The sequence below is a fragment of the Thamnophis elegans genome, chromosome 16 (genome assembly GCF_009769535.1).
Source record: "Thamnophis elegans isolate rThaEle1 chromosome 16, rThaEle1.pri, whole genome shotgun sequence".
NCBI lineage: Eukaryota > Metazoa > Chordata > Lepidosauria > Squamata > Colubridae > Thamnophis > Thamnophis elegans.
Window position 1 is genome coordinate 834,980 of NC_045556.1, and position 25,269 is coordinate 860,248.

Below are 25,269 nucleotides of genomic sequence, written 5' to 3' on the forward strand. Positions count from 1 at the left end.
CTGGCTTTTGCTGAGGCTTAGCCCCTCCAAAGTGGGGATGTTGAAGGAGGTGTCTGTCTGAGCAGGAAGAACCACAGAGAGGATTTTTAGATGGGATGATAGTTATATCGTCTCCAGTGCAGTGGTGAAATTCAATTTTTTTTTTACTACTGGTTCTGTGGGTGTGGCTTGGTGGGCGTGGCAGGAGAAGGATACTGCAAAATCCACATCTCCCCCCCCCACACACACACAGACTCTGGGGCCAGTCAGAGGTGACACTTGCCGGTTCTCTGAACTACTCAAAATTCCCGCTACCGGTTCTCCAGAACCTGTCAGAACCTGCTGGATTTCACCCCTGCACCAGTGGTTCCCATAATGGTCTGGAGTGGAACCTTCACTTTGCCCTGTTTGCGACAGAAGCACGGAAAAGCAGAGTGGGGGGCGCTGAATGATAAAAGCTAAGGAGGGTCTTGCCCAAAAGGCGGATGAATGTAGCTGTGCATTCGACGGGCAGGGTTGGGGTTAGTACCCCTTGTTTCGTGGCGGCTCATTCAGCCCGAAGAAACGTAACCTCTCCCCCCCCGAAATGCCCCCGTTTCTAGATTATCCTGAGTCAGGAGGATTTAAACGTCCTGCTTAAAGTTATGAATGAAAACCTGGCTGAAGCAGACAAAACAGACCCTGGGGCAGAACCAGCAGCCTCCTCGATGGAAGGTAGGACATTTTTGGGTGGGTCCCTGTTCCCAGGTTGAGTAGCTGGAGCGTTCCCTGCCTCCCCCCCCCCCCCCGGCAGGGAGTTGAGGAGGGAGCTCATCCGCCGGTGCTCTTCCGTGGACAGACAGGCAGATGGCAGCAGACTGAAAGGGGCTCTGGTGGGGAGGGGCTCCTGGCCTGATCCAGGCTCACAGCTCATGACTTTAAACTCATCAAGAAGCCCCCGGCTTTGCAGCAGCCTTTAAGTAGAAGCCTCTTGTTTTGGGGGATGCGCAGGCAAGGTGAAAGAACCGGTGCCGTCGGCTGGAGCCCCGAAATCCAGCCTCTCGGAAGAAGCCCAGAAGGACGATAGGACCAGCCTCCTGCTGAACTTTGAAATAAACAAGGTAGGCAACTTACGAGGCTCAGTTGCATTTACCCACGGCTCCTCCTTTTGATTGATTGATTGATTTTAAACACCGCTTATTTGCTTGGCAGTGGAGCATTCAACTTCTGAATCGGCCTGCAGCAGCAGCTTAAGCCTAATTCAGACCCAAGGTATCCCGTTTCCTGAATAAGTGCTGGCAAGGACAGCCTTATTTGCTCTCCTTCCTCCGGCCAGAAGAGCCGGTTATTGTTAGTGGTCCACCCGTCGGTTTATTCCCAGGGGGCTTTGCCCTCCTTTCTCTGGAGGGCCCCTCCCTGCCCTTCTAGCTGATGCCAACAGCTGAACTCGTCAAAGCTTGTGCTTTGCCCTCCTGTGGGCAGGAGGGCTGAAAAGAGATGGGGGGAGTAGGTTAGCACCCCATTTTCCAGGCTCATCCTGGCTGGTGAGAAATGGTGGGGTTTCTCAGGACTCCTGAATCGGAGCCAGCTGGATGGTGCCTCCATCAGGACAAGTCAGGATCATAACTTTCTCTGTTCTGATTAAAGGCTCTGTGGCTTCCAGGATTTTTGGCGTCTTCGTGAATCTGACAGACCTGCATTCTTGTTTCTTCCTACAGGACACCCGTCTCTCCTGGAAGGTGGCTTGGCCAAATGGCAAATGCAGATAGACAACTGGAATATGAATGGCTGGGTGTATTTTTATGTGTCTTATATGCTATCTTTCATATACTTTCTCTTCCCTCTTTCAGGTCTTAGTTACATTAACGAAGCAAGTGGAAAAGCAAAGCTTTCCTTTGTACAGGCTCACAGTATTAAAACTTGGAAGTGAAGGTAGAATTAAAATGCACGATATGACGCTTACAGCATATCTTCAGAAAGTGCAGATGAATTGCCTTGAATTCACTGGTAAGTCATATTTAATGAAGGATTTCACAAATGAATGTGACTCAGATTACACACAGGCTTTTAGAGGACAATGTTAAGCTGCAGATCATATTTTTCTAAATATTTCAATTTTGTGTTCTGAATTTTTATTCTTCGTTGTGCAAAGCTCTGCTTGAGTTTTAAGCATTTTAGAGAGCCTTGTTTAACCTGCTATTTTTCCATAAAGACTCCCATTCTCCTCCTTAGCCGGGAGGACTTCATCAAGGTTATGAAACATCTATTTACTGTATATTTTGGGTAATTTCTGAGTCTCTGAAATTCCACCGATTATTCTTTTGAGGAAGATTGCATCGATGAAGAAATTACCCTCTTTACTGTATTCATCCACTTTTCCTTGCTTAGGTTGACTTACAACAGTCTAAGTATGAATTGTATTCTTTCTACAGATTCCAAAGGAGACCCATTAAATATTATTAGTTCTTCAGATGAATCCGGCAAGCATCTTCTAAAGATGGAATACGTTAAGGTTAAGCACTTCTTTAAAACTAAAAATTAGGGTGGGGTGTTTTGAGTGGATGCTTAAAACAAAAATGACTGTGTTTTACACAGAGAATCAAAGTGAAATAAAGCAAATTAATGCATGTTACAAAAAGCCGAATTGAATCTTAGTTGCTAGAAGTTTCTGCTAGAAGGCTGGATTGTGCCAGTTGCATGCAGGGGGGGGCTCGCCTCTTATTCCTACCTGAGGAAGGCAACACATCTTCCTTTCCCCTTTTTCTTTCTTGGGAATTGAACTCTGCTCACTGGTCTCATTTCTAGGGGGAGGGGGAGCGTGGTGTGGGGCTTACTTTACTGAGAGCAGTTGGCAGAAATAGGTAGATGTTGAACCCAGGGCCGCCCGCAGGATACAGTAAAAAGTGACAAGGGGATGAGGCAGCAGCGGTGGGATCGGACCAAGAGGAGCCTTGGTTGCAATGCCAAGTCCCACACCTTGAACGTTTCAAGCGCACGTCCCCGCCTTAACATAGCAGTTTGCGTGAACATGCGTGTGCTTTGCTGCTGCTTCGCCATCTGCCGCAGACTGAAACTGTGTTTCTCGTTTAGGCCGATGTTGATGGTCCTCACTTTGACACAGTTTACAACAGAACAAAGCAGTTGCTGAATGTGAGTATTGTCAATAGGAGCATTGTCTTAGCTACCCAGGGGAGGGTGTCCTTTGGAGAATGAATACTAGTTGAACTGAAAGAGCTCACGTTCCAATTGGATTGTTAAGCCCAATAACTCACATTTATCCCACGTTGGGGGGCTGAGGGGCCTTTTTAAATGATTAAAAACCTGTTTTCAGGTGAGAGGCCCCTCCTTCATTTATCTCCTTTCTTTTTTTCTCCCCCCAGGTATCCTTTTCTTCGTTAGACTTACTTCTGCACACCGAAGCTTTGCTTTCTATCATGAATTTTTTCACATCTGCCTCAAGTGGTATCACGCCAGCTGAGAAGGGGGCTGATGTAGAGCGACCATCAGAAGACCCCAAAACAGCTGTTGCAAAATCAGGTATCAGAGGGTTGATATCTCTCTTTATAGAGCCGAGGTGGCGCAGTGGCTAAATGCAGCACTGCAGGCTACTTCAGCTGACTGCAGTTCAGCAGTTCGGCTGTTCAAATCCCACCAGGCTCAAGGTTGACTCAGCCTTCCATCCTTCCGAGGTGGGTGAAATGAGGACCCGGATTGTTGTTGGGGGTGATATGCTGACTCTGTAAACCGCTTAGAGAGGTTTATAGGCCCTATGAAGTGGTATATAAGTCTAACTGCTATTGCTATTGCTATTGCTATTGCTATTGCTATCTTCTATCTATCTATCTATCTATCTATCTATCTATCGGATTGTTGGGGGCGATATGCTGACTCTGTAAACCGCTTAGAGAGGGCTGAAAGCCCTATGAAGCAATATATAAGTAATAACTATTGCTATTGCTCTTTCCCTCTCTCTCTCCCCCTCTCTTTCCGCCAATCCCATTTAATACTGAGGAACCAAGGCGATCCCTTTTGACCATGATGAGCCAATTAAATCCATTCCTTTAAGAAGCCTTCTGAATTTCCAAGTTTCTTTGAAGCAGAAGGAGTGTGTGGGGGGGGTCACAAAACCTCGGTGTGTTCACTGCTCCGAGGCCAGGGAGGAGGAGGAGGAAGAAGAGTGAGGAACACGGCTGGGGGGAAATAGGCCCACCACGCTGACCGATCTCTTCTTGCTCCTCAGATGCTGCTGGCCCTGCAGCCATCTCTGATGACGTGTTTGACTTGAAGCTCACTGCCAAACTGAATGCCTTTAACATTTGGGTCTGCGACCAGAAAGCTAATATTGCAGACATACGAATTCAAGGTAAGCGCATTTGAAATAATCCACCGGAATTAAACAAAACAAAAAAAAGCAGTATTCAGCTGCCCTCCTTCCCAGTTACTTAACCCTGAGGTGGCGCAGTGGTTAGGGTGCAGTACTGCAGGCCACTTCAGCTGACTGTTATCTGCAGTTCAGCGGTTCAAATCTCACCGGTTCAAGGTTGACTCAGCCTTCCATCCTTCCGAGGTGGGTAAAATGAGGACCCAGACTGTGGGGGCGATATGCTGACTCTGTAAACCGCTTAGAGAGGGCTGAAAGCCCTATGAAGCGGTATATAAGTCTAACTGCTATTGCTATTGCTGTAGGATGGAATTCTCCTTCTCGTTCGGTCCTTGGGTCAAATACGTTTCCTGTAGCAGCAAGAGAGGAGAACCAGTAATAGATTAAGTGTAAATTCCCTAAGAAAAACCCCAGTGCCCAAACTTCAATCAAAAATGGAAGACATCCCCTTTTATTCCTTGTCCTCCTTCCTCCCCAGGCATGGAGGCCTGTGTGTTTACCACCACAAAGCACACCGAAGTCTTTGCCCGGCTTCGGGATTTCATCATAACCAACGTCGATCCGGAAACGGTTCATAAAAAGGTGAGCCTGGCATTCGGAGGCCTCGGAATGAGCCTCACGGACCAGTTTGGCAGAGTTGGGAACAGAAGAGACGGTCAGAGGGGGAAAAAGCACCTCCGAGTGTAGAATTGCACACTCTGGCCTGTTCACACGTCGCCTTTCCCCCTTGAGATGGAGAAACTGAATTGGGGGGGTGGGTGGCAGGGAAGGGGGGGGGCTGGTGGAGCTGGAAACTTCTGAGGGGCAGGGGCTGACACCCCAGGGAGCCTTTTTCCCTTGCTGGGGGGCAGGGCAGGGCAGGCCACGGTGGATGATATCGAACAGAGAGGAAATCGTGGTACATGTGATCTTACGTGCTCTACATGGGGCTACCCTTGAAAAGCGTTCGGAGACTGCAACTAGTCCAGAATGCAGCCGCGCGAGCGATATTGGGTGTACCGAGATACACCCATGTTACACCTGTCCTCCGCGAGCTGCACTGGCTTCCCATTGGTCTCCGGATGCAATTCAAGGTGTTGGTCATTACCTTTAAAGCCCTTCATGGCTTAGGACCAGCATAGGGTGGGCCTCCTTCAGATGCCATCAGCCAGACAATGTCGGCTGGCGGCTCTCCACAGGAGAGCCTTCTCTGTGGCTGCTCTGCCCCTTTGGAACGAGCTACCCCCAGAAATCCGGACCCTACCCACTCTAATGGCCTTCAGAAAAGTTCTCAAGACCTGGCTATTCCGGCAGGCCTGGGGCTGTTGACCTCATTGCTGAGGTCCAGCCCCGACTGAAATGAACGTATTGGTGTCGTTTTTTAACTTGTTTTTTTATTTTTTATTTTATTTTATTTTATTTTCTTTCTTTCTGTAAGCCGCCCGGAGCCCTCCGGGATTGGGCGGCCTATAAATAAAATTAAACTTCAAACTTCAACTTTGCAGCCAGTCTCGATAGTGGGAGACGAAGTCTTCCGCTTCACGATGTCCCTTTATTCCGACGCCACCGAAGGAGAGGCCTACACGGACATGTCCAAGGTGGATGGCAAAATGTCCCTGAAAGTGGGCTGCGTTCAAATCGTCTACGTGCACAAATTCTTCATGACGCTTCTGGTAAGAGAGCCGCTTCTCTCTGTCGACTTACACCAGCCTTCCCTAACCTGGAACCCTTTTAAGATGCGTGGACTTCAACTCCCAGAATTCACTTCGTCTCTCAGATCCGGAAGATGAAGCGAATTCTGGGAGTTGAAGTCCAGGCGTCTTAAAGTTGCCAAAGTGGAGAAACACTGGCTGACGCTGCAGTTCTCAAATGCGTAGGCCCAAAATCCCGGTCTCCTCACAAAGGATGGAAAATAGCAATAGCAGTTAGACCTATATACCGCTTCATAGGGCTTTCAGCCCTCTCTAAGCGGTTTACAGAGTCAGCATATCGTCCCCCACAGTCTGGGTCCTCATTTCACCCACCTCGGAAGGATGGAAGGCTGAGTCAACCTTGAGCCGGTGAGATTAGAACCGCCGAACTGCAGATAGCAGTCAGCTGAAGTGGCCTGCAGTACTGCACTCTAACCACTGCGCCACCTCGGCTCCTCGAAAAGACTAGCATCAGTCCCACAGTGCAGAGCTTGGTCATTACTTCTTCTTCCTTTACGTTGTGACATTAGAGAATGAGACGGTTGGAAAGTTTACACAATTAATACTTACTTTCACTTTTCTTTTTACTCACCTGCGGGATCCATTTGCACTTTTCTTTCTGCTTAATTAGCCTTGTGATTCTGTCCTTGCTTAGCATTTCCTCAACCACTTCCAAACGGCCAAGGAGGCCCTGAGCACGGCCACGGTTCAAGCCGCAGGAAAGGCCGCCCTCAGCATGAAGGACTTTGCTCAGAAGAGCTTTCGCCTCTCGATGGACATCAACCTGAAAGCTCCCGTCATCCTGATCCCTCAGTCTTCCGCGTCCAATGATGTCTTGATAGCCGATCTTGGCTTAATCAGAGTTTGGAACGAATTCACCCTGGTCTCTGGGGAGAAGACGACGCCTCCCCCCGTGATTGACAAGATGGATATCCAACTCACCCAGTTGAAGATCTCCAGGTATGTATGATGTGAGCCTCGTTCCCCTCCAGACCAGCAGACAGGTGGCTGCCCATTGAGGGCATTCCTTGCTTCTTGCTGTGGGATTTCTCCTGGCAGTGGGAACACTTTTCTGCAGCAGAGAAGCCTGTCAGGGTTCCAAATAGCATCCAAAATTAAATCAGAGTCCAAGGTAAAGCATTCCTCAAAGTTCCAATTTATTAAGAGAGTCATGGCCCATCTGGGAAAACCCGAATCTGAAAGCTTCCCGGAATTGAACTTTCAATCCCCAGTTGAAAGTTCAAGATCTTGCATCCCCACACCCACAAGTCCATCCCATGGTCCAATCGTCCACTGCCACGAAGAAAGATTCCTCCCATCCAGTTCCGGCCAGGTGCAGAAGTGCAAAGACAAACGATGACCTTGGCTTTCTAGAAAGAATGTTGTTATGGCTACATATCATCTAACTCCGTACAATCCCCCACAGTCCCATTTTCCCACAATAGAAAATGCATAGCAGAAGAATAGAAAGTGTGGCAGGCCAAAGACCCACAAGAAAGGAGGGCTGCAGGCCTGACAAAGCCATTCCTTGAAGCCTCGACAAGAGACCCTGCCCGCTCTGTGAGGTGGTCTGAAGCGCAACCGCTGTCTTTAGCCGTCTTCCTCCACCTTTGGTTATGAATGCAAGCATAAAGTAGAGCAAGTGGCAGTTCTAAGCAAGCCATCTTGCATTTCTTTCCCCATCAGACACCGGGAGGGCTTCCGAAGGGCTTAGTCAGGACAGCCCCCCCCTCTATTGAGCTAAATTGTTTTGGGGCAAAGCAGGAACCGGGAACCAAAGCAGACTTCCCTCCATGGAAAGGCCCCTTTGCATTAGAGCAGGCGTCCAAACTTTGGCAACTTTTAAGACTTGTGGACTTCAACTCCCAGAATTCCCCAGCCAGCATCCCACTGGGAAGGGCTATTCCCAGTGATGCCGTGCGCTGCAGGCGGGAGGGGCTGCTTTACTCAGGGGGCCACCTGGTGACTCTCCACCCGTTCCTCTTTCATTTGTAGGGCGGTGGTGGGGAGCAGCCCTCAGCCAGAGATCGAGATTTTGCAGCCGGTCAACCTACAGCTCTCAGTTCAGAGGAACTTGGCCTCCGATTGGTATCTGCAGATTCCGGGGATCTCCATCCAAGGAGACTTAAAGGCCATGCTGGTAAGGTCACAAAAATCCAGGAGAGCCATGGATGTAAGCTCCGGATTACAGCAACCGCTTGTGTTCCGATAGAGGCTACACTGGCTTTGCCCTTGAAGCGGGCTTTGATTTTCCACTTAGGCTTATCTCCACTTACAACTTTTTTACATAAGGTTTTTTTCCCCCTTCTGGGTGGAAGCATCCCTGCCTGTTGTGAACACAATAGAAAACCAGCAATTTCTGCCTTTTCTGACAGTGCCGCAATCACTCTGTGCGTACATGGCCTAGGAGCTGGATATCTCCGTGACCGCCTCCTGCCACATACCTCCCAGCACCCAATAAGATCTCACAGGGTGGGCCTTCTCCAGGTGCCATCAGCCAGACAATGTCGGCTGGCGGCTCCCCGGAGGAGGGCCTTCTCTGTAGTTGCTCCGACCCTATGGAATGAACTACCCCCAGAGATCCGGACCCTCCCCACTCTCATGGCCTTCCGAAAGGCTATTAAAACCTGGCTGTTCCGGCAGGCCTGGGGCTGTTGACCTCACGACTGATGTCCAGCCCCGATTAGACTGGATACATGATGTGGTTTTTCTTTTTTTTTTCTTTTTTTTTAATTATTATTATTTTAATTTTATCAATTTCATATATACATTCACAATTATATGATCTCATAACTGTTATTAATAATATGTATTTATAACAATTTTTCCCTACTGTTGACAATATACTTGAAGATTGCTTTTTTAACATCCTATAGATCCATCTTATCTTACAACGGTCCTACTTCTTCTTCCCTCCCTCCCTCTTTCCTTCCCTCATTTCTTCTCTCCTACTCCCCTTCCTTCCCTCCTTCCCTCCTTGCCATTCCCTCCTTCTCTCCTTCCCTCCTTCCTTCCTTCCTTCCTTCCTTCCTTCCCTCCTTTCTTTTCTCCTTCTCTCCTTTCCCCCTTCCTTTCCTCCTTCCTTCCCCCCTTCCTTCTCTCCTACATCCCCTCCTTCCTTCCCTCCTTTCTTCTCTCCTACTCCCCTTCCTTCCCTCCCTCCTTCCCCGTTTTTTAACGCTTCACTTTTCTTAAAATTTATTTCCTGTAAGCTGCCCGGAGCCCTTCGGGATTGGGCGGCCTATAAATTTATTAAATCCAATCAAATCTTCTCTTTGCAGCTCTCGCTCAGCCAGGATGACTTGACTTTGCTCATGAACATTTTGCTGGAGAATCTGAGTGAAGCTGCTGCAGATGCCACAGCCACACCCTCAACCTTGCCAGATGCTCAGAAGCCTAAAAAGCCGGACGCTGAAGCTGTGTCTGGCCTTGGGGAAGGCATGTCTTGAGCATTTAATTCAAAGGGTTGCAAAATGCATCGCTTATTTGTTACGACCATCAGGACAAAGTAGTCCTGGGGAGCATTGGGGAAAACAAGTTTGGGGTGTTAGCTACAAACCGGGGGTGTCTTTGGATGTGAAAGTGGCTGGGTGTGACAGCCACTCTGTCCCAGCCAGACAACCTCACAGGGTTGTCGTTATGTATAAGAGAAGGGGACATTAGATGGGAACGGCACCTTGAATTCAGCAAAACACCAAGGTGGAATAAAAATAAATGGCTTAACGCAGTGTTTCTCAACCTTGGCAACTTGAAGATGTCCGGACTTCAACTCCCAGAATTCCCCAGCCAGCGAATGCCTGTGTTTAGGACAGTGTTTCTCAACCTTGGCAACTTGAAGATGTCCGGACTTCAACTCCCAGAATTCCCCAGCCAGCGAATGCCTGTGTTTAGGACAGTGTTTCTCAACCTTGGCAACTTGAAGATGTCCGGACTTCAACTCCCAGAATTCCCCAGCCAGCGAATGCTGGCTGGGGAATTCTGGGAGTTGAAGTCCGGACATCTTCAAGTTGCCAAGGTTGAGAAACACTGCGTTAAGCCATTTATTTTTATTCGCTGGCTGGGGAATTCTGGGAGTTGAAGTCCGGACATCTTCAAGTTGCCAAGGTTGAGAAACACTGTCCTAAACACAGGCATTCGCTGGCTGGGGAATTCTGGGAGTTGAAGTCCGGACATCTTCAAGTTGCCAAGGTTGAGAAACACTGGCTTAATGTATGCTGGTCTTGGGTTCTAACAAAGCTTCCATTTGTGAAATCAGATCAAATGGGGTTGGCATTGAATGGAAGAGAATGACCTCAAGTGCCAGTCCTGTTTTTAAGCCCCTTTCTCGTTTCTCAATCACCCAGGAACCCCTGAGATTCCCGCAGAGGAAGCCCCTGGGGAAGACCAGCTGAAGAAAAGTGTGGCTGTGATGTTTCATTTCAACTTTGAATCGCTCTCCGTTGTTCTCTACAATGCCGATAAGAACCAGGTTGGTGACAATATTCTCGAAAGCCAATTTCCTTGGGACTCCGAGATATACAGCGTTACACAAAAAAATACCACAGGCCAAGGAGATCTGTGTGGTTCCAAAAAAGGAGAGTTTGTTCCAAAAACGTGTGAAATTTTATCTTTAGAGCTTGTTAGCCATTTGTGTGTACCTCTTCATATATGTGTACACACACGCTCACTTGCACAGACACACACAATATCAACTCATAAAGTTGCCATGGTGAGGAAAGGGGGGGAGTGCATGCCTTTGCAATAGCAATAGCAATAGTTAGATTTATATACCGCTTCATAGGGCTTTCAGCCCCCTCTAAGCGGTTTACAGAGTCAGCATATTGCCCCCAACAACAATCTGGGTCCTCATTTTACCCACCTCGGAAGGATGGAAGGCTGAGTCAACCTTGAGCCTGGTGGGATTTGAACAGCCAAACTGCTGAACTGCAGTCAGCTGAAGTAGCCTGCAGTGCTGCATTTAACCACTGCGCCACCTTGGCTCTTTGACTAGAGTCGGATCTCAGATTACTGCAGCAGGCTTGTGAGGTGGGCACCTCGTTGGAGAATGTGATTTATGACACAGACTGAGGGGAGGGAAGAAAGAGGGGCAATGTTCAGCCATGATTAAAATGAGGTCAGATCTGACTGCAATGGGGTATTGCCGAAGTGGCGTTCCTAATAAATGATTGGATTTCTTTTGAAACTTGGCTTGAGGCTCGTGAATTAATTAGGGCATCTTTCGGAAACGTGACAGACACACACTGTTGATATGGCCTCCAGCCTTCTCTGCGCCATTCCAATTCCTGCCCCCTTCTCCCCTTCCCACTTCTGATATTTTGGGGGCTTTCTCTGTTGACCACCTGGGCATTACGCAATGTCAAAGTCTTAAGACTTTTTTCTTGAGAGAGAGAGAGATTTCTTCCATGTTAATTGAATTTGGTTGTTTTAATAGAAAAAAAAGTTCATCCGTGTTCTTTCTCCGTTCGGCCAGATAGCCCAAACTGGGAGACGTGTGGAGCCTCTGAGCTGTGAGACTTAATCCCTTTATCTCGGCCGTTTTTATATCTCGTAGAAACCTCAGCTTCACAACAGTCATTTACGCCTTGGAGAACTGGGGCTGCATTTCATGAGGTCATCAGGACAAATGTTTTCGGACGGCTCTCTAGATGTCAGCACCAAGATGGAAACGTGCACCTTGGACGATCTCAGAGAAGGGGTGGAGAAAGCAACTGCAAGGTCAGCTGTCCAGCAGTCCTTAGAACACCCCCCCCCTCTGCCAGGTGGGGACGTCGGCACTCTGCTTAACACACCTGGTCAGCCCTGAAACAAAACCTTGTACAGAGGAGATTTGGGATTTGTTTCAAGGCCTGTTGAATCCGCAGAGGGTGGCCTTCTCACTAGAAATCCTAGGAATCGGGGTAATCGGAGGATACAAGACAGAATTAATCTACTCCAAGTTCCTCCCTTCTAAATTCAACCACCTCATCTAGGAATGCATTTCTCTCTTGCAGAATGCTGGCCAGAAGGGATGGTAAAGCTGAGAGCGTCATGATTGATATCAGCTACAAGCAGGATAAAAACGGGGCCGACATCGTAGCTGTCTTGGATCAGCTGTATTTGTGTGCCAGCATGGAGTTCTTGCTGACGGTGGCCGACTTCTTCATTCAGTCCATGCCTGCAGCCGGAGCGGCGGAAAAACCCGCCCAGTTGGCTTTGAAGGCGTCTTCCCAGGGAAAGCCTAAGCCCGAGAAAGGTCTTTGAATATCTCTAATCCTTAACTCACTGCGCAGTTTTCCGCTCTTAAGGCCACTGACTTTATTTATGGTTTGGGCCTGGATGTGCTGCTCCATGGTCAGAGCAGAGCAGCGTTCTACAAGGGGCTACCCTTGAAATGCGTTCGGAGACTACAGCTAGTCCAGAATGCAGCCGCGCGAGCGATATTGGGTGTACCGAGATACACCCATATTACACCTGTCCTCCGCGAGCTGCACTGCTGCCAATTGGTCTCCAGACGCAATTCAAGGTGTTGGTCATTACCTTTAAAGCCCTACATGGCTTAGGACCAGCCTATCTGCGAGACCACCTACTGCCACACACCTCCCAACGGCCAGTAAGATCCCACAGGGTGGGCCTCCTTCGGATACCGTCAGCTGGTAGTGTCGGCTGGCGGGCCCCCGGAGGAGAGCCTTCTCTGTGGCTGCCCCGACCCTTTGGAATCAGCTACCCCCAGAGGTCCGGACCTCACCCACTCTCATGGCCTTCAGGAAAGCCGTTAAAACCTGGCTGTTCCGGCAGGCCTGGGGCTGTTGACCTTAGTGTTAGGGTCCAGCCCCGATTAGAACGTATGTCTGTTGTGAATTTTAAACTATTTTTTTATTTATTTTGCTTTTCTTTTTTTCTTCTTTCATTGTAAGGAGTCCTCCAGGATTGGGCGGCCTATAAATTTAATAAATGAAATGAGATGCCAAGGCAGGGATTGCTTTATGTTTATTAGCCATGGGGGGGATGGGGGTGTGCTATTACTCTCTTGTGATAACCATTTCATAGAGCCGCAAACTGAATTTGAACTTTTACAGCTGCAGCTGCGCCATCAAACATGTCGGTGGTCGCGCACATCTTGGACCCAGAAATTGTGTTTGTGGCCAACTTGACCAAGGCCGATGCGCCGGCCTTGGCAGCTTCCTTCCAGGGCAGCTTCATGCTGTCGGGCGGCTCCGAGGCGAAGCACATGACCGCTCGGGTCCTGGACCTCAGGGTGCTGGCCTGCCCCTTCCTCCGGGGGGCGGCAAAGCAGAACGTCACCACGGTGAGCCCCGTGGCGGGATCCTCCCCTCTGCAGGGAGCTTCTTTCCCGCCCATAGGAAGGGGGCATTGACCCCAACATTCTGCTGGTGTTCTTCTAGGTGGTGCAGCCATGCTCTTTAATTGTGGAAGCCACGATGGATACTTCCGGAGTGCAAAGCGTGGATGTGAACATGGAGACCTTGGTTGTCAAAGTTAGTAACAGATTGCTCGCCCTGATGCTTGGGGGGGGGGGGTGTTCTAGTAAAATCTGCAGCTGAGGTGAGATCTACAGTGTGTAGAGTAGGAAATCCACTCTTCCAGAGAGGATCCTTGCAATACACACACAGTCCGGAGCTTCTGCCTTCTGGTCCAGCATAGTAAAAAAATTGGTTTGACTTTATAAGGAAAAATCTCGCTCTGAATTCATATGTAAATAGCAGCTCCTCAAGGCAAGCTGATATCTTCCACGGCCTCGATTTAATCCAGACTTTGACACTGAAGGCAGGATCCAATGGCCAGGGAATTGTGTAGGTTGAAGTATACACCCCTGAAAGTTGTCGAGTTTGAAAAACACTGGTCCACAATTGCTGCCTATCTTATAAGTGAATCGCTCATCTCTAGTATCCTTTTTTAAGGTGTCGCCAATCATTCTCAACACTGTAATGACTATCCTGGCTGCTATGAAGCGGCAGGCAAAGGAGGAGGAATCTGGAGGGACCCCTTGTAATCCTGTGGACCTCTGGAGCGTCAAATCCGTAGACCAGTGCCAGAGTTGGTTCCTGGGCGTCGACATGGCCACGGAAGCCACGGAAGCCTTGGTAGCCAGCGAGCAGAGTGAAAAAAAGGAACATTTTGTGATGGTGGTGAAATCGGTTCAAGTCACCCTGGAGTGCGGCTTGGGACATCGTACCGTCCCTTTACTGTTAGCAGAATCTGCATTTTCTGGAACGGTGAAAAATTGGTCTTCTCTCATGTCAGCCCAGGCTGATGTGACGCTGGAGGTACGTAAATAGGGCCGGTCCCTCTGTATATAAGAGCCGAGGTGGCGCAGTGGTTAGGGTGCAGCACTGCAGGCCACTTCAGCTGACTGCTATCTGCAGTTAAGCGGTTCTAATCTCACCGGCTCAAGGTTGACTCAGCCTTCCATCCTTCCGAGGTGGGTGAAATGAGGACCCAGAATGTGGGGGCGATATGCTGACTCTGTAAACCGCTTAGAGAGGGCTGAAAGCCCTATGAAGGCGGTATATAAGTCCAACTGCTATTGCTATTGCTAAATAAGTGGGAAGGAAGGAAGGAAGGAAGGAAGGAAGGAAGGAAGGAAGGAAGGAAGGAAGGAAGGGGCAAGAGGCTGATTCTGTATATATGTCTAAGAAATAGGAGCCGAGGTGGCGCAGTGGTTAGGGTGCAGCACTGCAGGCCACTTCAGCTGACGATTATCTGCAGTTCAGCGGTTCTAATCTCACCGGCTCAGGGTTGACTCAGCCTTCCATCCTTCCGAGGTGGGTGAAATGAGGACCCGGATTGTTGTTGGGGGCCATATGCTGACTCTGTAAACCGCTTAGAGAGGGCTGAAAGCCCTAGGAAGCAGTATATAAGTCTAACTGCTATTGCTATTTGTCCCTTGGCCTCGTCACAGGCTTCCGTGACTCTTGAGTTTGCCTTTCGTTAGTCGGGAAGAGAAAGCTCCGTGTGCTTCAGCTTTGTGTTCCCTCCCGCCCCCCCAGGTGAATTACTACAATGAAAACCACGCGCTCTGGGAACCTCTGATAGAACAAGTGGATCGAGAAGGACGTCGCTGGAACTTAAAACTGGAAGTGAGCAATCCTTTAATGTCCCTTTTTGCCCATTTGTTTTCTGTGCATGATAAAAGTGCAAAGTGTATTTCTTCCATCCTTTGGGGGAATTGGCGGTCTGGAACTTCACGAGGCAAGGGGATAGCTGCGTTTCGTCTCCTTGTCCCAGTTAGTCTCCCGGATGAAGAGCCTTTCAGGACCAGTTACAGAATTAATTAATTAATTCAGTCTAAGCACTTATGCAAATGTTTTCTCTAATGCTCGAACAGCTGAAGAAAAGGTATCGCTCCGCATTATGTTTAATACGAAAACACCACATAGAAAATAAGAAGTTGCTTCCCTTTAAATTTGCCTCGTCTTGCTCTTTTCCTTCCTCTAAGATTAAAGGGAGGCTTTGTCTGCATTTATAGCTCTTCCTTTTCTTTGGGGGAAAGAAGGACATTCACAATTCGGGTATAACGCTGCCTTTTGTTCCAGACCTGTGATGGCCAATCTACAGCATGTGTGCCAGAGGTGCCACGCAGAGCCCTCTCTCTGGGCACGCACACCGCTGCCAGCTGCCCTTCTGGTTTCTGACACCCTGACCAGCTGGTCTTTGAGGGCGCCCGAGTGTCGGAAAACAGCCTGAAAAGCAGCCAAAAAGCCCCCAAAACCAGGTTGTTTGGGGGGCTTTTCGGGCCATTTTCAAGCCATTTTTGAGCTATTTTGCCCCCCCAAAATCAGCCTGAAAAATGGCCAAAAAATGGGCCAAAAGCAGGCTATTTTTCAGGGGGGAAAAGGGCCCAAAAGACAGGCAAAAACAGGCATGGGCATGCCGGCCAGCTGGTCTTGGGGTTTCCGGTGCTCTGAGACGCACACATAGCAGGCACGTTCCGGTTTTGGCACTCAGTGGTGAAAAGCTTCCCCATCTCTGTTCTAGACATTCATAGGCCAAAGGACGAATTACTGTCCAAAGCAAATTTGAGACCCCAAACCGGACCTTTCGTGGGGTTCCGAGGGTCATATATTGGCCTTTCCCCTCTTCCCCCTTAGATGAAAACGAACCCCGAGCAGGACCGAGGTCTCTTGCCAGGAGACGACTTCCTCGTTCTCCCTGAAGCCCAGCAGCTGATCTCTATCTCTTCAAAAGACACCATGAACATCACCGTATCCAAATGTTGCTTAACTGTCCTTAATAATCTAGCCAAGGTAAGTTGGACGGGACGGGAGAAGGAACCCTTCCCCTCCTACGGTTCGGGCAGAATTCTCCCACCTTTTAATTCCTTTGACTGCTCTTTCCATCACCGTTCTCCGAGTAGTAAACCTGGGCTTTGTTGCTAGGGCTTCTCGGAAGGAACCGCTTCCACTTACGACGCCGCTTTGAAAGACCGGGCTCCCTTCACAGTCAGAAACGCTCTGGGGATCCCTGTCAGAGTCCAGGCCTGCAGGAGCCTCCAGGCCGTGGGGTTTCCTAGAAGCGAGAGCACCCACGAGATCGGACTTGGCCAGAGCTTAGAACTGGAATGTGCCACCTCGGAGTCCCTGGACAGAAGAAGGCTTAGCATCCTACGTCGCCAAGACAGCTCTCTGCTAACCCTGAGCTTTGGTAAGGAGCTGCAGCTCTTCACTGCTATAATGCCGTATTTCGTTTCTTTATCCTTTTTTCCGTTTTATTTTTTCCCCACCTTCAAGCGCTTTTTATGCGTAGTGTATTTGTTGTCAAGCGCCGGAGAAATCAGGAGCTTCAGGCAGTTCGAATGAGCATAAAGATTGATTGCGTGCTTAAGCTCCCTACAAAAACCTGAGCTACTAACAGCGAAGGGAACTGGGCGGGAATTAAGGAAGCACTTAAGGATGGGCTGGACTCAGCTGTCTTGCGGACGGGCAGGGATTCATCAAACTTTTCAGACAAGAGCCGAGATGGCGCAGTGGTTAAATGCAGCACTGCAGGCTACTTCAGCTGACTGCAGTTCTGCAGTTCGGCTGTTCAAATCTCACCGGCTCAGGGTTGACTCAGCCTTCCATCCTTCTGAGGTGGGTGAAATGAGGACCCGGATTGTTGTTGGGGGCAATATGCTGATTCTGTAAACCGCCTAGAGAGGGCTGAAAGCCCTATGAAGCGGTATATAAGTCTAACTGCTATTGCTATTTGACCCCTCCCTCGGGCTCAGCCTGGTCATCTCCTACATCTCAGTCATATTTGCGGGGGTATATATTACAGTATATATTTTCTGTTATTTTAAAAAAAGGGAATAATCAGTCAAATATACTGAGCTTTGCGGAGGTGAAAGAAGCATTTCCAAATGATCGAGAATGGTTTTCAGACAATAACTTTTTTAAACGCTTCCTTTGGTTTATCCCAGTCCTGTGGCAATAAGTATTGTAAGCAGATCAAGCTACGTACAGCAGCTGTCAGCTTCTGGAGCCTGAATTATAGTTGAGTTGTAAACTGGTTTTATGTTTTGTAAGAAGCAAAGGGGAAGGGACAACATAAAAGAAAATTCTTTTGGTGCAAAACAGGGCCGGAAGGCTACAGTGAGGTCTCAGGGGTTCCCATCGCCAAGCCAGGGCGGAGGCTCCATGCTGTGAGAGCGCCCCAGAGCAGCTCCTCCAACTCGGTTGTGGTGCAGATAGACGCAGAAGAAGGGAACAAAGTGATTACCCTGCGCTCCCCTCTCCAGGTAAATCCTGCTTCGGTGTGGGGAAGCCTTGCACACCTTGAGCGTGCAGTGAAAAAGTGGTGCTTTCCTGCAGCACCGATCCCTTGTGGGAAACCACACCCTACTGGCAGGCAAGGTACTGTATAGAATCAGGGAGAAAACCCCCTTCCCTTCTAGCACTGATGATGTTCCCTGGTGGGGCCATGAAATGTCTGCAGGAAAACTACCAAGCTTAGAGACCATCAAGAACTCTACAGTTCTACCCTGAACGACAAGAAATTCTTTCTCTTCTACTGGAACCACGAATCTATTCACGTGTTATTCACATTCTGTTTCCCATTTCAGATTAAAAACCACTTCTCTGTCCCATTTATAATCTACAAATTTGTTAAGGATATTAAACAGCTGAGGCCTTTAGGTGTGTCTCTTCCAGAAGAGGAATTTCATGTTCCCTTGGATTCGTATCGGTAAATATTTCACTCGTTCAGATCCTTAAGTGGTTCTATTTATTGCAAAGGATTTGCACTGTTTTTTCCCCCCTCCAATGTCTTCTGCTTTCTGTGATTGGCTTCTTAGATGTCAGCTGTTTGTTCAGCCAACAGGCGTCTTGAAGGGACAATATGAGCCATCCACAACGTACATTTCCTGGCAAGAAGAACTGCACAGGAGCAGTGAAGTTACCTGTATGCTTCAATGCCCAGCCGCCGATGCCAGTTTCCTGCCATTCCGCTTGAAGGCCACGGCTGTGCCCGATGAGCTCAACTTCATCGCAACCCACAAGGAAAACTGGGAGCCGGCCTACATTATTCATTTCTACCCCACGCTTACCCTGCAGAATCTTCTGCCTTACTCTCTGCAATACATCCTCGAGGTACCTTAGTCAAGAGGAGCTGTGATGCAATTCAGAAAAGCCCAGGGGATTTCAGCATTCAGTACATCCCCTCCCCTCTTTTTGGGGGGGCAACACCTCAAATTTTCTCTTTCTTCCCACAACTCTACTTACCGGTACTTAACTTTGCCCCAACGGCTTTTAGCTCTCTCCATCCCCTTGAAAGAGAAATCGTTTTGAGAAGCATTTCAAACACATGGTGATGAACTGGAGAGCATTTTTCCCACTTTTTTTCAAAAAAAGCCCCAGGTACAGTGTATTCTAGGTTACAGGTAGCACCTGTAGCAGTCCGGGTGGGCGCGCAAGAGCTGTTGTGTCTGAGGCAAGTGTAAACCATCTAGCCCAGGGGTCTCCCAACCTTGGCAACTTTATGACTTGTTGTAACTTTCCCGTGGGTCGTCCATGAGGCCAATGTTGAGAAAAGACAGGAGACAACCTTTCTCGGGATGGAGCAACCCAGATTGGGGGTCTGAGAGCCCCTTTTATTGAGATAGGACAAAGGCAAGAGGAGCAATAGCATGTGAGTAAAAACAGCCTGTAAAAGTACAATTTCTAATCTACTGCTCAGTCTATATATGGTCAAATCCTGGACGTCATTGGTAGGGCACATATCAGAATGTTATGTTATGCACCATCAGGATGTTATGGAGTTTTAGGAGTTTGTTTTCTCCTGTGTGGTTCAGCGTGGCTCTGCATGCCCTAGTATGAACTGGACAATGGGTGACACACACCTACACAAGGAACTATATTACAACAACTTGTGGACTTCAACTCCCAGAATTCCAGGCTTAAAGTTGCCAAGGTTGGAGACCCCTGGTCTAGTCCACTTCTTTCTCAGCAACTTTCAGAGGTGTGGACTTCAACTCCCAGAGTTCCCCCAACCAGCGTGGGAACTGAACTCTACCCCTCTGAGAGTTGCTGAGAAAGGCTGGTCTAGCTGAACCGGAGCAACTCCGCTAGGAATTGTGCCACGCTCTGGAAATTCTGCCGTGATGGAGAATTCCTCTTCCCGTTTCTTTTTCGTACTCTGCCTGGAAACATTATGGTACTTCCGCACTGTTACAGGCATATGGGGTCCCCAAGTTGTTTTTACCATATTTGAACTGTGCATTGCAAATCTCAAGGGTCTAATTCTGCCTCTTATGTCCCAAGAAGGGCTTAGGAAAGAGCCGAGGTGGCGCAGTGGTTAGGGTGCAGCACTGCAGGCCACTTCAGCTGACTGTTATCTGCAGTTCGGCGGTTCTAATCTCACCGGCTCAAGGTTGACTCAGCCTTCCATCCTTCCGAGGTGGGTGAAATGAGGACCCAGACTGTGGGGGCGATATGCTGACTCTGTAAACCGCTTAGAGAGGGCTGGAAGCCCTATGAAGCGGCATATAAGTCTAACTGCTATTGCTATCTATCTATCCATCCATCCATCCATCCATCCATCCATCCATCCATCCATCCATCCATCTATTTATCTATCTATCTATCTATCTATCTATCTATCTATCTATCTATCTATCTAGAGCTGAGGTGGCGCAGTGGTTAGGGTGCAGTACTGCAGGCCACTTCAGCTGACTGTTATCTGCAGTTCAGCGGTTCTAATCTCACCGGCTCAAGGTTGACTCAGCCTTCCATCCTTCCGAGGTGGGTGAAATGAGGACCCGGATTGTTGTTGGGGGCGATATGCTGACTCTGTAAACCGCTTAGAGAGGGCTGAAAGCCCTATGAAGCGGTATATAAGTCTAACTGCTATTGCTATTGCTATTGATCCATCTATCTATCTATCTATCTATCTATCTATCTATCTATCTATCTATCTATCTATCTATCTATCTATCTATCCATCCATCCATCCATCCATCCATCCATCCATCCATCCATCCATCCATCCATCCATCCATCTATCTATCTATCTATCTATCTATCTAGAGCCGAGGTGGTGCAGTGGTTAGGGTGCAGTACTGCAGGCCACTTCAGCTGACTGTTATCTGCAGTTCAGCGGTTCAAGTCTCACCGGCTCAAGGTTGACTCAGCCTTCCATCCTTCCGAGGTGGGTGAAATGAGGACCCAGACTGTGGGGGCGATATGCTGACTCTATAAACCGCTTAGAGAGGGCTGAAAGCCCTATGAAGCGGTATATAAGTCTAACTGCTATTGCTATTGCTATCTATCCATCCATCCATCCATCCATCCATCTATCTAGAGCTGAGGTGGCGCAGTGGTTAGGGTGCAGTACTGCAGGCCACTTCAGCTGACTGCTATCTGCAGTTCGGCGGTTCTAATCTCACCGGCTCAAGGTTGACTCAGCCTTCCATCCTTCCGAGGTGGGTGAAATGAGGACCCAGACTGTGGGGGCGATATGCTGACTCTATAAACCGCTTAGAGAGGGCTGAAAGCCCCATGAAGCGGTATATAAGTCTAACTGCTATTGCTATTGCTATCCATCCATCCATCCATCCATCCATCCATCCATCCATCCATCCATCCATCCATCCATCCATCCATCCATCTATCTATCTATCTATCTATCTATCTATCTATCTATCTATCTATCTATCTAGAGCCGAGGTGGTGCAGTGGTTAGGGTGCAGTACTGCAGGCCACTTCAGCTGACTGTTATCTGCAGTTCAGCGGTTCAAGTCTCACCGGCTCAAGGTTGACTCAGCCTTCCATCCTTCCGAGGTGGGTGAAATGAGGACCCAGACTGTGGGGGCGATATGCTGACTCTATAAACTGCTTAGAGAGGGCTGAAAGCCCTATGAAGCGGTATATAAGTCTAACTGCTATTGCTATTGCTATCTATCCATCCATCCATCCATCCATCCATCTATCTAGAGCTGAGGTGGCGCAGTGGTTAGGGTGCAGTACTGCAGGCCACTTCAGCTGACTGCTATGTGCAGTTCAGCGGTTCTAATCTCACCGGCTCAAGGTTGACTCAGCCTTCCATCCTTCCAAGGTGGGTGAAATGAGGACCCAGACTGTGGGGGCGATATGCTGACTCTATAAACCGCTTAGAGAGGGCTGAAAGCCCTATGAAGCGGTATATAAGTCTAACTGCTATTGCTATTGCTATCCATCCATCCATCCATCCATCCATCCATCCATCCATCCATCCATCCATCCATCCATCCATCCATCCATCTATCTATCTATCTATCTATCTATCTATCTATCTATCTATCTATCTAGAGCCGAGGTGGTGCAGTGGTTAGGGTGCAGTACTGCAGGCCACTTCAGCTGACTGTTATCTGCAGTTCAGCGGTTCAAGTCTCACCGGCTCAAGGTTGACTCAGCCTTCCATCCTTCCGAGGTGGGTGAAATGAGGACCCAGACTGTGGGGGCGATATGCTGACTCTATAAACCGCTTAGAGAGGGCTGAAAGCCCTATGAAGCGGTATATAAGTCTAACTGCTATTGCTATTGCTATCTATCCATCCATCCATCCATCCATCCATCCATCTATCTAGAGCTGAGGTGGCGCAGTGGTTAGGGTGCAGTACTGCAGGCCACTTCAGCTGACTGCTATGTGCAGTTCAGCGGTTCTAATCTCACCGGCTCAAGGTTGACTCAGCCTTCCATCCTTCCAAGGTGGGTGAAATGAGGACCCAGACTGTGGGGGCGATATGCTGACTCTATAAACCGCTTAGAGAGGGCTGAAAGCCCTATGAAGCGGTATATAAGTCTAACTGCTATTGCTATTGCTATCCATCCATCCATCCATCCATCCATCCATCCATCCATCCATCTATCTATCTATCTATCTATCTATCTATCTATCTAGAGCTGAGGTGGCGCAGTGGTTAGGGTGCAGTACTGCAGGCCACTTCAGCTGACTGCTATGTGCAGTTCAGCGGTTCTAATCTCACCGGCTCAAGGTTGACTCAGGCTTCCATCCTTCCGAGGTGGGTGAAATGAGGACCCGGATTGTTGTTGGGGGCGTTATGCTAACTCTGTAAACCGCTTAGAGAGGGCTGGAAGCCCTATGAAGCGGTATATAATAACTGCTATTGCTATTGCTATTCCCTCCCCCCGCTCGGCCCCACCCGGTTCTGCTCGCCTTCTCAGGCCCTTGATGGCTTTCGATGCTCTCCGCAGGGCACCGCGAAGGCCCACGAGCTGCACGAAGGAAGCGCTGCCGATGTTCTCCACTCGAGAATCAGCGGGGAGGTCATGGAGCTGATCGTGGTCAAATACCAGGGCAGAGACTGGAGCGGGCGCTTTCGTGTCCATGATGCCCTGCCGGAGTTCTTCCCTGTCTGCTTCACCTCACATTCTGCCGAAGGGGCTACGTTGGATGTTTACCTTCACGTCAAGAAGTCCAGCACCCACACCACCCTCTCGGCCTATAGTCCCTACTGGATCATCAACAAGACTTCCCGGATCCTCCAGTACCGCGCCGAGGACGTTCATGTGAAACACCCAGCAGACTTCCGGGACACCGTCTTATTCTCCTTCAAGAAAAAGAATATTTTCAGTAAAAACAAGGTAGGAGGCCTGGCCAACTTGCCTGAAGAAGCTCTGGGCTCTGCAGCTCTGGTGTTTTTCCCCTAATAGCCTCTTTTGCAATTTGGAAAGGTTGGGCTCAGCCGGCTTCTAAAAATTGCCTGTTCCCCTTGGCTAATAGCCCTCTGTTTTTGAAGAAGCTCCAATATATTTAATCAGCTGGGTATTGATTCACCCTCTAGACAGCGCTGGACTAAATGTTTCCTCATTAGTTTTATAGCTTTATTTTTTTCCTTATTTGGTTTTACTAATTCTCACTTTATTGCAGATTTCCCCCTCATTTTTCTTAATAGGAAATGAGCAATTTGAATGCTGCTTTGAATGGATCTCAATTTTCTTTGTTTATGCCTGCAGCTATCCCGGTATGGATCCCTTCTCTCTCCCTCACTGCCACCTCAGCGGTGAATTAAAGTTGTTGTCTCTTATCTTTTCGGGCGGTCCAGAACGTGTGACATCTGGTTTCTTGCGATTTTCTGCACTTCATTCTGATTTTCAGAAAGAAACGCTTTGTTTTCTGTCCTCCAAACCTTTTGGTCCTCCCTTGTTGTCTAGATCCAGCTGTGCATCTCCACCAGTACATGGTCAAACGGTTTCTCCCTGGATACAGTGGGAAATTCTGGATGTGTGAAGTGTCCAGCCGGCAACATGGACTTTCTGGTACTGTTGGATTTCTGCCCTTCCTTCCTTCCTTCCTTCCTTCCTTCCTTCCTTCCTTCCTTCCTTCCTTCCTTCCTTCCTTCCTCCCTCCCTCCCTCCCTCCCTCCCTCCCTCCCTCCCTCCCTCCCTCCCTCCCTCCCTGCTTTGACAAATTGCTCTTGTTTCTTCTAGCCAGAGGCTTGTTTCCCTGTTCTCCTCTCAGTGGCTGGGATGGGGTGATCCTTGGTCTGGGGAACCCAACTCCCTCCTCCTGGCAGTGCACGACCAAAGCCATCCCTTAGATCAGCACGAAGCCAAAACCTTTCTAAACCATGTTAAAATACACATTCTGCTGAGTCTTCTTGAAATATAAACTTTGAATTTGAATTTAATAAAATTTATATGCAGCCCAATCCCGTAGGACTCCAGGCGGCTTACAAATACAAGAATAAAATAAAAACTAAAATATAGGGGGGGAAAAAGATAGATTTAAAAAACAACACACCATCCACTCAGTCCTAGATGGGGCTGGACCTCATTATGGGGTCAACAGCCCCAGGCCTGCTGGAACAGCCAGGTTTTAGTGGCTTTACGGAAGGCCGAGAGAGTGGGAAGGGTCCGGATCTCCGCGGGCAGATCGTTCCATAGGGCCGGAACAGCTACAGAGAAGGCCCTCCCCTGAGTGGTCGTCAGCCGGCATTGCCCGGTCGACGGCACCCGGAGGAGGCCCAGCCTGTGAGATCTTATGGGTCGTTGGGAGGTATGTGGCAGGAGGCGGTCCCGCAGATATCCAGGTCCCAAGCCATGTAGGGCTTTAAAGGTGACATGTAGGGCTTTAAACGGTAACCTCATTCCGCAGGTTGGCGTTACCATTCAAATGAGCAGCTTCAACCTGACACGGATCGTCACTCTGACGCCATTCTACACCATCACAAACTCCTCTTCCTTGGAGCTGGAATTCGGAGAAATAGGAGCTGACGGATCGTTTCCTACTAACAAATGGAATTACTTCTCGCCCTCAGAGGTAGCGTCCGAAGGCCGAGTCGGTTGGCTTAGCTGTCTTGCTTTCAATGTCCTGTTTTCTGAAACAAGGGCTTCTTAAGAGTTTCTAGTTGTAAAACATAGTTGCGACGTTAGTTGTTCAGTGTCCAGCTCTCTTGTTAAGAATGATCATTGCTTATTATTGATTCACTCCGATCTGTTGGAGCAGTGTTTCTCAACCTTGGCAACTTGAAGATGTCCGGACTTCAACTCCCAGAATTCCCCAGCCAGCATTCGCTGGCTGGGGAATTCTGGGAATTGAAGTCCAGACATCTTCAAGTTGCCAAGGTTGAGAAACGCTGTGTTGGAGCACTAAAGCAGCACATTCAGACGGAGCTCAACGTGGTAAATAATGGATCACCAAACTTCACAACCTTCCTCTACAGCTAATGTGGAATCTCCAGAGGGCACCAGGTTGGAGAACGTGCCGACTCCAACTTCTTACAAGACATTAATCAAAGCAGTTGGCCTACTTATTTCTTTATCTACCCCTGTTCTCTTTTCGCCT

At 48.8% G+C, this 25,269-nt stretch overlaps 1 protein-coding gene across 1 annotated transcript in view; it reads left to right on the forward strand.

Annotated features, from left to right (window-relative positions):
* The window catches only part of VPS13C (vacuolar protein sorting 13 homolog C), a 69,208-nt gene that overhangs the window by 25,095 nt on the left and 18,844 nt on the right, over positions 1-25,269 (forward strand). The window contains exons 35-61 of the mRNA XM_032232749.1: positions 582-693; positions 970-1,079; positions 1,809-1,965; positions 2,391-2,470; positions 3,049-3,108; positions 3,339-3,495; positions 4,199-4,321; positions 4,818-4,921; positions 5,824-5,991; positions 6,665-6,969; positions 8,005-8,149; positions 9,291-9,447; positions 10,353-10,477; positions 11,561-11,724; positions 12,000-12,241; positions 13,065-13,294; positions 13,392-13,484; positions 13,908-14,273; positions 14,997-15,086; positions 16,098-16,253; positions 16,386-16,650; positions 17,565-17,725; positions 18,050-18,171; positions 18,281-18,575; positions 22,677-23,066; positions 23,637-23,741; positions 24,580-24,744. Coding sequence (XP_032088640.1) covers positions 582-693; positions 970-1,079; positions 1,809-1,965; positions 2,391-2,470; positions 3,049-3,108; positions 3,339-3,495; positions 4,199-4,321; positions 4,818-4,921; positions 5,824-5,991; positions 6,665-6,969; positions 8,005-8,149; positions 9,291-9,447; positions 10,353-10,477; positions 11,561-11,724; positions 12,000-12,241; positions 13,065-13,294; positions 13,392-13,484; positions 13,908-14,273; positions 14,997-15,086; positions 16,098-16,253; positions 16,386-16,650; positions 17,565-17,725; positions 18,050-18,171; positions 18,281-18,575; positions 22,677-23,066; positions 23,637-23,741; positions 24,580-24,744 — 4,647 coding nt within the window. The remainder of the gene's footprint in view (positions 1-581; positions 694-969; positions 1,080-1,808; positions 1,966-2,390; positions 2,471-3,048; positions 3,109-3,338; positions 3,496-4,198; positions 4,322-4,817; positions 4,922-5,823; positions 5,992-6,664; positions 6,970-8,004; positions 8,150-9,290; positions 9,448-10,352; positions 10,478-11,560; positions 11,725-11,999; positions 12,242-13,064; positions 13,295-13,391; positions 13,485-13,907; positions 14,274-14,996; positions 15,087-16,097; positions 16,254-16,385; positions 16,651-17,564; positions 17,726-18,049; positions 18,172-18,280; positions 18,576-22,676; positions 23,067-23,636; positions 23,742-24,579; positions 24,745-25,269) is intronic.